This window comes from Coregonus clupeaformis, unplaced genomic scaffold, assembly GCF_020615455.1.
Source record: "Coregonus clupeaformis isolate EN_2021a unplaced genomic scaffold, ASM2061545v1 scaf1888, whole genome shotgun sequence".
Taxonomy (NCBI): domain Eukaryota; kingdom Metazoa; phylum Chordata; class Actinopteri; order Salmoniformes; family Salmonidae; genus Coregonus; species Coregonus clupeaformis.
In genome coordinates this window covers 65,001-78,829 of record NW_025535342.1, presented here as the reverse complement: position 1 = coordinate 78,829, position 13,829 = coordinate 65,001, and the positions used below count along the sequence as shown (strand labels likewise).

The window sequence follows — 13,829 nt, the reverse complement described above, 5'->3', positions numbered from 1 at the left end:
ACTGAAGTAGGACACACACACCCTACTGAAGTAAGGACACACACACACCTACTGAAGTAAGGACACACACACACCTACTGAAGTAAGAACACACACACCTACTGAAGTAAGGACACACACACACCTACTGAAGTAAGACACACACACACCTACTGAAGTAAGGACACACACACCTACTGAAGTGACACACACACCTACTGAAGTAAGGACACACACACACCTACTGAAGTAAGGACACACACACCTACTGAAGTAAGGACACACACACACCTACTGAAGTAAGGCACACACACACCTACTGAAGTAAGGCACACACACACCTACTGAAGTAAGGACACACACACACCTACTGAAGTAAGGACACACACACACCTACTGAAGTAAGGACACACACACCCTACTGAGTAAGGACACACACACACCTACTGAAGTAAGGACACACACACACCTACTGAAGTAAGGACACACACACACCTACTGAAGTAAGGACACACACACACCTACTGAAGTAAGAACACACACACACCTACTGAAGTAAGACACACACACCTACTGAGTAGACACACACACCTACTGAAGGACACACACACACCTACTGAAGTAAGAACACACACACCTACTGAAGTAAGGACACACACACACCTACTGAAGTAAGGACACACACACACTACTGAAGTAAGGACACACACACACCTACTGAAGTAAGGACACACACACCTACTGAAGTAAGACCACACACACCTACTGAAGTAAGAACACACACACACCTACTGAAGTAAGGACACACACACACCTACTGAAGTGGACACACACACACCTACTGAAGTAGACACACACACACCTACTGAAGTAAGAACACACACACACCTACTGAAGTAAGACACACACACACCTACTGAAGTAAGGACACACACACACCTACTGAGTAGAACACACACCTACTGAAGTAAGAACACACACACACCTACTGAAGTAAGAACACACACACCTACTGAAGTAAGGACACACACACCTACTGAAGTAAGGACACACACACACCTACTGAAGTAAGGACACACACACACCTACTGAAGTAAGGACACACACACACCTACTGAAGTAAGGACACACACACACCTACTGAAGTAAGGACACACACACCTACTGAAGTAAGGACACACACACACCTACTGAAGTAAGGACACACACACCTACTGAAGGACACACACACACCTACTGAAGTAAGGACACACACACACACCTACTGAAGTAAGGACACACACACACACCTACTGAAGTAAGGACACACACACCTACTGAAGGACACACACACCTACTGAAGTAAGAACACACACACACCTACTGAAGTAAGGACACACACACACCTACTGAAGGACACACACACACCTACTGAAGTAAGGACACACACACCTACTGAAGTAAGGACACACACACACCTACTGAAGTAAGGACACACACACACCTACTGAAGTAAGGACACACACACACCTACTGAAGTAAGGACACACACACACCTACTGAAGTAAGGACACACACACACCTACTGAAGGACACACACACACACCTACTGAAGTAAGAACACACAACATTTCTAAAAACCTGTTTTTGCTAATGGGGTATTGTGTGTAGATTGATGAGGAAATACTTTTATTTAATCCATTTTAGAATAAGGCTGTAACAGAACAAAATGTGGAAAAAGTCAAGAGGTCTGAATACTTTCCGAAGGCGCTGTAAACAGACACACAGACCGGGGTTTTACCTGCTCACACCTGTCCCCTCCTAGGTTTGTGTCTGACCACGCCCCTGCTGGTTGCCAGGCGCTGCTGCAGCACCGGCTGATCCAGGCCAATCAGAAGTCCCGGCTGGGATCAGGCTCCGCCCCTGAGGCAGCACGCACCTATCCACTGACTCTGCTGGAGTGGACAGCCAATAGGAAGAGGGCTAACATGGTGCTGCAGGTGACCTGCTTCGACGGTGAGCTGCGCTGCCTGATGACATCAGAGGGCTGTCTGCTAACTGACTACTAACTAACAGACTCAGAAACACAGAGGAAACAGCTGCTTGACTCCATAACACTCCTCCCCTCCTCCCTCTCTCTCTCTAGGAGGATCCTTCCTGTGTCCCGTCAACTCCTGGACCAGTGGAGAAGACCTGGCGGGAGACATCCTGCTACACAGGTATCCTAACCTACCATCCTACTACACAGGTATCCTATCCTGCTACACAGGTATCCTATCCTACCATCCTGCTACACAGGTATCCTATCCTACCACCCTGCTACACAGGTATCCTATCCTACCATCCTACTACACAGGTATCCTATCCTACCATCCTGCTACACAGGTATCCTATCCTACCATCCTACTACACAGGTATCCTATCCTACCATCCTGCTACACAGGTATCCTATCCTACCATCCTGCTACACAGGTATCCCATCCTACTACACAGGTATCCTATCCTACCATCCTGCTACACAGGTATCCTATCCTACCATCCTACTACACAGGTATCCTATCCTACCATCCTACTACACAGGTATCCTATCCTGCTACACAGGTATCCTATCCTACCGTCCTGCTACACGGGTATCCTATCCTACCACCCTGCTACACGGGTATCCTATCCTACCATCCTGCTACACAGGTATCCTATCCTACCATCCTGCTACACAGGTATCCTATCCTACCATCCTGCTACACAGGTTTCCTGTCCTACTACACGGGTATCCTATCCTACCGTCCTGCTACACAGGTATCCTATCCTACCATCCTGACTACACGGGTATCCTATCCTACCATCCTGCTACACAGGTATCCTATCCTACCATCCTGCTACACGGGTATCCTATCCTACCGTCCTGCTGCACGGGTATCCTGTCCTACCATCCTGCTGCACGGGTATCCTATCCTACCATCCTGCTGCACAGGTATCCTATCCTACCATCCTACTACACAGGTATCCTATCCTACCATCCTGCTACACAGGTATCCTATCCTACCATCCTGCTACACAGGTATCCTATCCTACCATCCTGCTACACAGGTATCCTATCCTACCATCCTGCTACACAGGTATCCTATCCTACCATCCTACTACACAGGTATCCTATCCTACCATCCTGCTACACAGGTATCCTATCCTACCACCCTGCTACACAGGTATCCTATCCTACCATCCTGCTACACAGGTATCCTATCCTACCACCCTGCTACACAGGTATCCTATCCTACCACCCTGCTGCACAGGGTGTCCTATCCTACCACCCTACTACACGGGTATCCTATCCTACCATCCTGCTACACAAGGTATCCTATCCTACCATCCTGCTACACAGGTATCCTATCCTACCGTCCTGCTGCACGGGTATCCTATCCTACCGTCCTGCTACACAGGGTCATCCTATCCTACCATCCTGCTGCACAGGTGTCCTATCCTACCATCCTGCTACACAGGTATCCTATCCTACCATCCTGCTGCACGGGTATCCTATCCTACCGTCCTGCTACACAGGTATCCTATCCTACCATCCTGCTACACAGGTATCCTGTCCTACCGTCCTGCTGCACAGGTATCCTATCCTACCGTCCTGCTACACAGGTATCCTATCCTACCATCCTGCTACACAGGTATCCTATCCTACCATCCTACTACACAGGTATCCTATCCTACCATCCTGCTACACAGGTATCCTCTCCTACCACCCTACTACACAGGTATCCTATCCTACCACCCTGCTACACAGGTATCCTATCCTACCACCCTGCTACACAGGTATCCTATCCTACCATCCTGCTACACAGGTATCCTATCCTACCACCCTACTACACAGGGTATCCTATCCTACCACCCTGCTACACGGGTATCCTATCCTACCATCCTGCTACACGGGTGTCCTATCCTACCGTCCTGCTACACGGGTATCCTATCCTACCATCCTGCTACACAGGTATCCTATCCTACCATCCTGCTGCACGGGTATCCTATCCTACCATCCTACTACACAGGTATCCTATCCTACCATCCTACTACACGGGTATCCTATCCTACCATCCTACTACACGGGTATCCTATCCTACCGTCCTACTACACGGGTATCCTATCCTACCATCCTGCTACACAGGGTATCCTATCCTACCATCCTACTACACAGGTATCCTATCCTACCATCCTGCTACACAGGTATCCTATCCTACCATCCTACTACACGGGTATCCTATCCTACCCTCCTGCTACACGGGTATCCTCATCCTACCATCCTACTACACAGGTATCCTATCCTACCACCCTGCTACACAGGTATCCTGTCCTACCATCCTACTACACGGGTATCCTATCCTACCATCCTACTACACGGGTATCCTATCCTACTGCACAGGTATCCTATCCTACCGTCCTGCTGACGCAGGTATCCTATCCTACCATCCTGCTACACAGGTATCCTATCCTACCGTCCTGCTACACGGGTATCCTATCCTACCATCCTGCTACACGGGTATCCTTTCCTACCATCCTGCTACACGGGTGTCCTATCCTACCGTCCCGCTACACAGGTATCCCATCCTACCATCCTGCTACACAGATATCCTATCCTACCATCCTGCTACACAGGTGTCCTATCCTACCATCCTGCTGCACGGGTATCCTATCCTACCGTCCTGCTGCACGGGTATCCTATCCTACCATCCTGCTACACAGGTATCCTATCCTACCATCCTACTACACAGGTATCCTATCCTACCATCCTACTACACAGGTATCCTATCCTGCTACACAGGTATCCTATCCTACCATCCTGCTACACAGGTATCCTATCCTACCATCCTACTACACAGGTATCCTATCCTACCATCCTGCTACACAGGTATCCTATTCTCTGCAAATGCAAATGTTGAAAGCGTGTTGGAAGTACAATAATTACACAATAACACATTTCATTGTTAGACGAATTGAATTGTGACATGTTTAAAATTCACTCCAGTGTGTCTGTGTGTGTTCCTGTAGGGGAGTGTGTGAGGCGTGGAGGGGGTGGTCTATACTGATGAAGGAGCATGGGCAGTGGGCGGAGCTAGCCGGTCATGATTACGTCATGGATCTGGTGCGTATAACACACACACCACATACACACATTGAGCTAACTGGGTTATCAGGCTAACTGAAAGTTATCAGGCTAACTGGGTTATCAGGCTAACTGAGTTATCAGGCTAACTGGTTTATCAGGCTAACTGGGTTATCAGGCTAACTGGTTTATCAGACTAACTGGTTTATCAGGCTAACTGAGAGTTATCAGGCTAACTGAGTTATCAGGCTAACTGGGTTATCAGGCTAACTGAGAGTTATCAGGCTAACTGAGAGTTATCAGGCTAACTGGGTTATCAGGCTAACTGGGTTATCAGGCTAACTGAGAGTTATCAGGCTAACTGAGTTATCAGGCTAACTGAGAGTTATCAGGCTAACTGAGAGTTATCAGGCTAACTGGGTTATCAGGCTAACTGGGTTATCAGGCTAACTGAGAGTTATCAGGCTAATTGAGGGTTATCAGGCTAACTGAGTTATCAGGCTAACTGAGAGTTATCAAGGGTGACAAAGTGAAAACAGTTTTTTTGAAATGTTTGAAAATGTATTAAAACTAAAAAACAGAAAGACCTTATTTACATAAGTATTCTTTGCTATGAGACTCGAAATTGAGCTCAGGTGCATCCTGTTTCCATTGATCATCCTTGAGGTGTTTCTACAACTTGATTGGCCATTATTTGGAAAGGCACACACCTGTCTATATAAGGTCCCACAGTTGGCAGTGCATGTCAGAGCAAAAACCAAGTCATGTCGAAGGAATTGTCCGTAAAGCTACAAGACAGGATTGTGTCGAGGCACCGATCTGGGGAAGGGTACAAAAAAATGTATGCAGCATTGAACGTCCCCAAGAACACAGTGGCCTCCATCATTCTTAAATGGAAGAAGTTTGGAACCACCAAGGCTCTTCCTAGAGCTGGCCGCCCGGCCAAATTGGGAAATCGGGGGAGAAGTGCCTTGGTCAGGGAGGTGACCAAGAACCCAATGGCCACTCAGACAGAGCTCTAGAGTTCCTCTGTGGAGATGGGAAAAACTTCCAGAAGGACAACCATCTCTGCAGCGCTCCACCAATCAGGCCTTTATGGTAGAGTGGCCAGATGGAAGCCACTCCTCAGTAAAAGGCACATGACAGCCCGCTTGGAGTTTGCCAAAAGGCACCTAAAGACTCTCAGACCATGAGAAACAAGATTCTCTGGTCTGATGAAACCAAGATTGAACTCTTTGGCCTGAATGCCAAGCATCACGTCTGGAGGAAACCTGGCACCATCCCTACGGTGAAGCATGGTGATGGCAGCATCATGCTGTGGGGATGTTTTTCAGCGGCAGGGACTGGGAGACTAGTCAGGATCGAGGAAAAGGTGAACGGAGCAAAGTACAGAGAGATCCTTGATGAAAACCTGCTCCAGAGTGCTCAGGACCTCAGACTGGGGTGACGGTTCACCTTCCAACAGAACAACGACCCTAAGCACACAGCCAAGACAACGCAGGAGTGGCTTCGGGACAAGTCTCTGAATGTCCTTGAGTGGCCCAGCCAGAGCCCAGACTTGAAGCCGATCGAACATCTCTGGAGAGACCTGAAAATAGCTGTGCAGCAACGCTCCCCATCCAACCTGACAGAGCTTGAAAGGATCTGCAGAGAAGAATGGGAGAAACTCCCCAAATACAGGTGTGCCAAACTTATAGCGTCACCTGTTTTTGCGTTGTCATTATGGGGTATTGTGTGTAGAATGATGAGGGGGAAAAAAACAATTTAATCCATTTTAGAATAAGGCTGTAATGTAACAAAATGTGGAAAAAGTAAGAGGGTTTGAATACTTTCCGAATGCACTGTATATGCAAAAGGATGTGGAAACCCCTTCAAATTAGTGGATTTGGCTATTTCAGCCACACCTGTTGCTGACAGGTGTATAAAATCGAGCAAACAGCCATGCAATCTCCATAGACAAACATTGGCAGTAGAATGGACTTACTGAAGAGCTCAGTGACTTTCAACGTGGCACCGTCATACGATGCCACCTTTCCATCAAGTCAGTTCGTCAAATTTCTGCCCCGCTAGAGCTGCCCCGGTCAACTGTAAGTGCTGTTATTGTGAAGTGGAAACGTCTAGGAGCAACAACGGCTCAGCCGCGAAGTGGTAGGCCACACAAGCTCACAGAACGGGACCGCCGAGTGCTGAAGAGCGTAGAAATCGTCTGTCCTCGGTTGCAACACTCACTACCGAGTTCCAAACTGCCTCTGGAAGCAACGTCAGCACGAGAATTGTTCGTCGGGAGCTTCATGAAATCGGTTTCCATGGCCGAGCAGCCGCACACAAGCCTTAGATTACCATGTGCAATGCCAAGCGTCGGCTGGAGTGGTGTAAAGTTCGTAGTGAGTGTTGCAACTGAGGACAGACGATTGTTGCGCGCTTCAGCACTCAGCGGTCACATTCTGTGAGCTTGTGTGGCCTACCACTTCGCGGCTGAGCCGTTGTTGCTCCTAGACGTTTCCACTTCACAATAACAGCACTTACAGTTGACCGGGGCAGCTCTAGCAGGGCAGACATTTGACGAACTGACTTGTTGGAAAGGTGGCATCCTATGACGGTGTCACGTTGAAAGTCACTGAGCTCTTCAGTAAGGCCATTCTTCTGCCAATGTTTGTCTATGGAGATTGCTCGGCTGTGTGCTCGATTTTATACACCTGTCAGCAACGGGTGTGGCTGATATAGCCGAATCCACTAATTTGAAGGGGTGTCCACATACTTTTGGCCATGTAGAGTATTATCATGCACAATGGGTAAACAACGGCAAACAATGAACCCAATAAAACAATGAATGTGCAAGAATATCACCCCCCCTCTTCTTCTTGTCTCAACATTTCACATTTTACTGAAGACACGTTATCTGGTGAAGTATTTTTAATTATTGTATTTCTTTCTGTATAGACAGGAGAAAATGAAAAATGGGACGTTTATTTAAATTGATTTTAGGCTGCAGTGACTGTTACTGAATCTTGTCATATGCTGGTGACTCCAAGTCTCGATTTTGCTACTGTAGGTAGCGTTAGTTAGCTCTAGTCGGCTGTACCTGCCAAAACTCAGGTATTTTTCATCCTATAGCTTGTTCTCCATCTTCTAAATAAAATGGTGAGCCACCATGTTTTAAACTCTTTTATTTCCCTGGCTGATCAAAACTCTATTGTCTTGATGTAAAACGTCTGGCGCTAACTGAATCCTGTTTTAGATGTCAGACTTTGAAAACGGCTGGTGCTAAGACTTTGAAAACGTCTGGCGCTAACTGAATCCTGTTTTAGATGTCAGACTTTGAAAACGGCTGGTGCTAAGACTTTGAAAACGTCTGGCGCTAACTGAATCCTGTTTTAGATGTCAGACTTTGAAAACAGCTGGCGCTAACTGAGTCCTGTTTTAGATGTCAGACTTTGAAAACGTCTGGCGCTAACTGAATCTTGTTTTAGATGTCAGACTTTGAAAACGTCTGGCGGTAACTGAGTCCTGTTTTAGATGTCAGACTTTGAAAACGGCTGGCGCTAACTGAGTCCTGTTTTAGATGGCAGACTTTGAAAACAGTTTGGCGCTAACTGAATCCTGTTTTAGATGTCAGACTTTGAAAACGGCTGGCGCTAACTGAGTCCTGTTTTAGATGTCAGACTTTGAAAACGGCTGGCGCTAACTGAGTCCTGTTTTAGATGTCAGACTTTGAAAACGGCTGGCGCTAACTCAATCCTGTTTTAGATGTCAGACTTTGAAAACGGCTGGCGCTAACTGAATCCTGTTTTAGATGTCAGACTTTGAAAACGGCTGGCGCTGAGTCCTGTTTTAGATGTCAGACTTTGAAAACGGCTGGCGCTAACTGAGTCCTGTTTTAGATGTCAGACTTTGAAAACGGCTGGCGCTAACTGAATCCTGTTTTAGATGTCAGACTTTGAAAACGTCTGGCGCTAACTGAGTCCTGTTTTAGATGTCAGACTTTGAAAACGGCTGGCGCTAACTCAATCCTGTTTTAGATGTCAGACTTTGAAAACATCTGGCGCTAACTGAGTCCTGTTTTAGATCGCAGACTTTGAAAACAGTCTGGCGCTAACTGAGTCCTGTTTTAGATGTCAGACTTTGAAACGGCTGGCGCTAACTCAGTCCTGTTTTAGATGTCAGACTTTGAAAACGTCTGGCGCTAACTGAGTCCTGTTTTAGATGGCAGACTTTGAAAACAGTTTGGCGCTAACTGAATCCTGTTTTAGATGTCAGACTTTGAAAACGGCTGGCGCTAACTGAGTCCTGTTTTAGATGTCAGACTTTGAAAACGGCTGGCGCTAACTGAGTCCTGTTTTAGATGTCAGACTTTGAAAACGGCTGGCGCTAACTCAATCCTGTTTTAGATGTCAGACTTTGAAAACGGCTGGCGCTAACTGAATCCTGTTTTAGATGTCAGACTTTGAAAACGGCTGGCGCTGAGTCCTGTTTTAGATGTCAGACTTTGAAAACGTCTGGCGCTAACTGAGTCCTGTTTTAGATCTCAGACTTTGAAAACGTCTGGCGCTAACTGAATCCTGTTTTAGATGGCAGACTTTGAAAACGTCTGGCGCTAACTGAGTCCTGTTTTAGATGTCAGACTTTGAAAACGTCCGGCGCTAACTGAATCCTGTTTTAGATGTCAGACTTTGAAAACGTCTGGCGCTAACTGAGTCCTGTTTTAGATGTCAGACTTTGAAAACGGTTTGGCGCTAACTGAGTCCTGTTTTAGATGTCAGACTTTGAAAACGTCTGGCGCTAACTGAGTCCTGTTTTAGATGTCAGACTTTGAAAACGGTTTGGCGCTAACTGAGTCCTGTTTTAGATGTCAGACTTTGAAAACGTCTGGCGCTAACTGAGTCCTGTTTTAGATGTCAGACTTTGAAAACGGTTTGGCGCTAATTGAGTCCTGTTTTAGATGTCAGATTTTGAAAACGTCTGGCGCTAACTGAGTCCTGTTTTAGATGTCAGACTTTGAAAACGGCTGGCGCTAACTGAGTCCTGTTTTAGATGTCAGACTTTGAAAACGGCTGGCGCTAACTGAGTCCTGTTTTAGAAGTCAGACTTTGAAAACGGTTTGGCGCTAACTGAGTCCTGTTTTAGATGGCAGACTTTGAAAACGGTTTGGCGCTAACTGAGTCCTGTTTTAGATGTCAGACTTTGAAAACGTCTGGCGCTAACTGAATCCTGTTTTAGATGTCAGACTTTGAAAACGGCTGGCGCTAACTGAATCCTGTTTTAGATGTCAGACTTTGAAAACGGTTTGGCGCTAACTGAGTCCTGTTTTAGATGTCAGACTTTGAAAACGGCTGGCGCTAACTGAGTCCTGTTTTAGATGTCAGACTTTGAAAACGGTTTGGCGCTAATTGAGTCCTGTTTTAGATGTCAGACTTTGAAAACGTCTGGCGCTAACTGAGTCCTGTTTTAGATGTCAGACTTTGAAAACGGCTGGCGCTAACTGAGTCCTGTTTTAGATGTCAGACTTTGAAAACGGCTGGCGCTAACTGAGTCCTGTTTTAGATGTCAGACTTTGAAAACGGTTTGGCGCTAACTGAGTCCTGTTTTAGATGTCAGACTTTGAAAACGTCTGGCGCTAACTGAATCCTGTTTTAGATGTCAGACTTTGAAAACGGCTGGCGCTAACTGAGTCCTGTTTTAGAAGTCAGACTTTGAAAACGGTTTGGCGCTAACTGAGTCCTGTTTTAGATCTCAGACTTGGAGCTGCCGTCTGACTTCCCCAAACAGAAGAGTTACTTCATCATCTCAGCTGAGGATCCTAACACAGTCAGAACCAACACCAGCCTGTGAGTACACTAACACAGTCAGAACCAACACCAGCCTGTGAGTACACTAACACAGTCTAGGCATTCGCTGGGGAGCTAACACAAGTCTTCAGGTCTCAGGGAATGTTACTAATCACGCAGGTGTGTGTGTGTGTGTGTGTGACCAGGACTCTGTTTGGCAGTGGTTTTGACAGTGATGAGGAGATGTCCCCGCCCCCCCCACTCAGCACCCCCCAACCTGCATACAGCCTGCCAGACTCTGAGGGATACTCCAGCCACGGTACACACACACACACACACACACACACACACACACACACACACCACACACCACACACCACACACACACACACACACACACACACACACTCACACACACACACACACACACACACACACACACACACACACACACACACCACACACACACACACACCACACACCAGTATAATGATAATGACTGTGTCTCCTCTCCAGTGGAGTCTGATGGGTTCAGCGACGGTCAGACTCAGAGAGGGATGGAGCAATACCTGGACAGCCTCTTCAACCCTGTGTTATCAGACGGCAGCACGGTGAGACACACACAGCTGGCTACACCTCCTCTTCAACCTGGCCTGTTTATTCACAATACGTTGTAGGCCATCTGATCCTCTGTGTGTGTGTGTGTGTGTGTGTACAGTATGAATGGAGCAGACTACAGCGGGGTGATTAAGTTACTAAGCTACCGTATTTCATACAACTGGAGGGCTGCTGGATTCAGACGCCAGGTTCCCTCTCATGCCATTGGGCACAACACATCATAACACAACACATCATAACACATCATAACACATCACAACACATCATAACACATCACATCATAACACAACACATCATAACATAACACATCACATCATAACACAACACATCATAACACAACACATCATAACACAACACATCATAACACAACACATCATAACACATCATAACACAACACATCATAACACATCATAACACAACACATCATAACACAACACATCATAACACAACACATCATAACACAACACATCATAACACAACACATCATAACACAACACATCATAACACAACACATCATAACACAACACATCATAACACATCATAACACAACACATCATAACACATCACATCATAACACAACACATCATAACATAACACATCATAACACAACACATCATAACACAACACAACACATCATAACACATCACATCATAACACAACACATCATAACATAACACATCATAACACAACACATCATAACACATCATAACACAACACATCATAACACAACACACCATAACACATCATAACACAACACATCATAACACATCATAACACAACACAACACATCACAACACAACACATCATAACACATCATAACATAACATAACACATCATAACACATCACAACACATCACAACACATCACAACACATCATAACACATCATAACATAACACATCATAACACATCATAACACAACACATCACAACACATCATAACACATCATAACACATCATAACACAACACATCATAACACAACACATCATAACACAACACCTCATAACACATCATAACATAACACATCATAACACAACACATCATAACACAACACATCATAACACAACACATCATAACACATCATAACACATCATAACACAACACATCATAACACAACACATCATAACACAACACATCACAACACAACACATCATAACACATCATAACACAACACATCATAACACAACACATCATAACACAACACATCATAACACAACACATCATAACACAACACATCATAACACAACACATCATAACACAACACATCATAACACAACACATCATAACACATCATAACACAACACATCATAACACAACACATCATAACACATCACAACACATCATAACACAACACAACACATCATAACACATCATAACACATTATAACATAACACATCATAACACAACACATCATAACACAACACATCACAACACATCATAACACATCATAACACAACACATCATAACACAACACATCATAACACAACACATCATAACACAACACATCATAACACAACACATCATAACACATCATAACACATCATAACACAACACATCATAACACAACACATCATAACACAACACATCACAACATAACACATCACAACACATCATAACACAACACATCATAACACAACACATCATAACACAACACATCATAACACAACACATCATAACACATCACAACACAACACATCATAACACAACACATCATAACATAACACATCATAACCAACACATCAGCATCATAACACATCATAACACAACACATCACAACACATCATAACACAACACATCATAACACAACACATCATAACACAACACATCATAACATAACACATCACAACACATCATAACACAACACATCATAACACATCATAACACAACACATCATAACACAACACATCATAACACAACACATCATAACACATCATAACACAACACATCATAACACAACACATCATAACACAACACATCATAACACAACACATCATAACACTAACACATCATAACACATCACATCATAACACATCATAACACAACACATCATAACACATCATAACACAACACATCATAACACAACACATCATAACACATCATAACACAACACATCATAACACATCATAACACATCATAACACATCATAACACATCATAACACATCATAACATAACACATCATAACACAACACATCATAACACAACTCATAACATAACACATCATAACACATCATAACACAACACATCATAACACAACACATCATAACACATCATAACACAACACATCATAACACATCATACAACACATCATAACACAACACATCATAACACAACACATCATAACACAACACATCATAACACAACACATCATAACACATCATAACATAACAC

The 13,829-nt window shown here is 44.8% G+C and overlaps 1 protein-coding gene across 1 annotated transcript in view; it reads left to right on the top strand.

The window, feature by feature from the left end:
- Window positions 1-1,783: 1,783 nt before the first annotated feature.
- Window positions 1,784-13,829, top strand: part of LOC121549412 (unconventional myosin-XV-like) — a gene marked incomplete at both ends in the record, with an annotated part of 76,369 nt that continues 64,323 nt past the window's right edge. Inside the window, 6 exon segments of the mRNA XM_045218897.1 lie at window positions 1,784-1,974; window positions 2,105-2,177; window positions 5,005-5,098; window positions 10,787-10,884; window positions 11,031-11,143; window positions 11,341-11,435. Coding sequence (XP_045074832.1) covers window positions 1,784-1,974; window positions 2,105-2,177; window positions 5,005-5,098; window positions 10,787-10,884; window positions 11,031-11,143; window positions 11,341-11,435 — 664 coding nt within the window.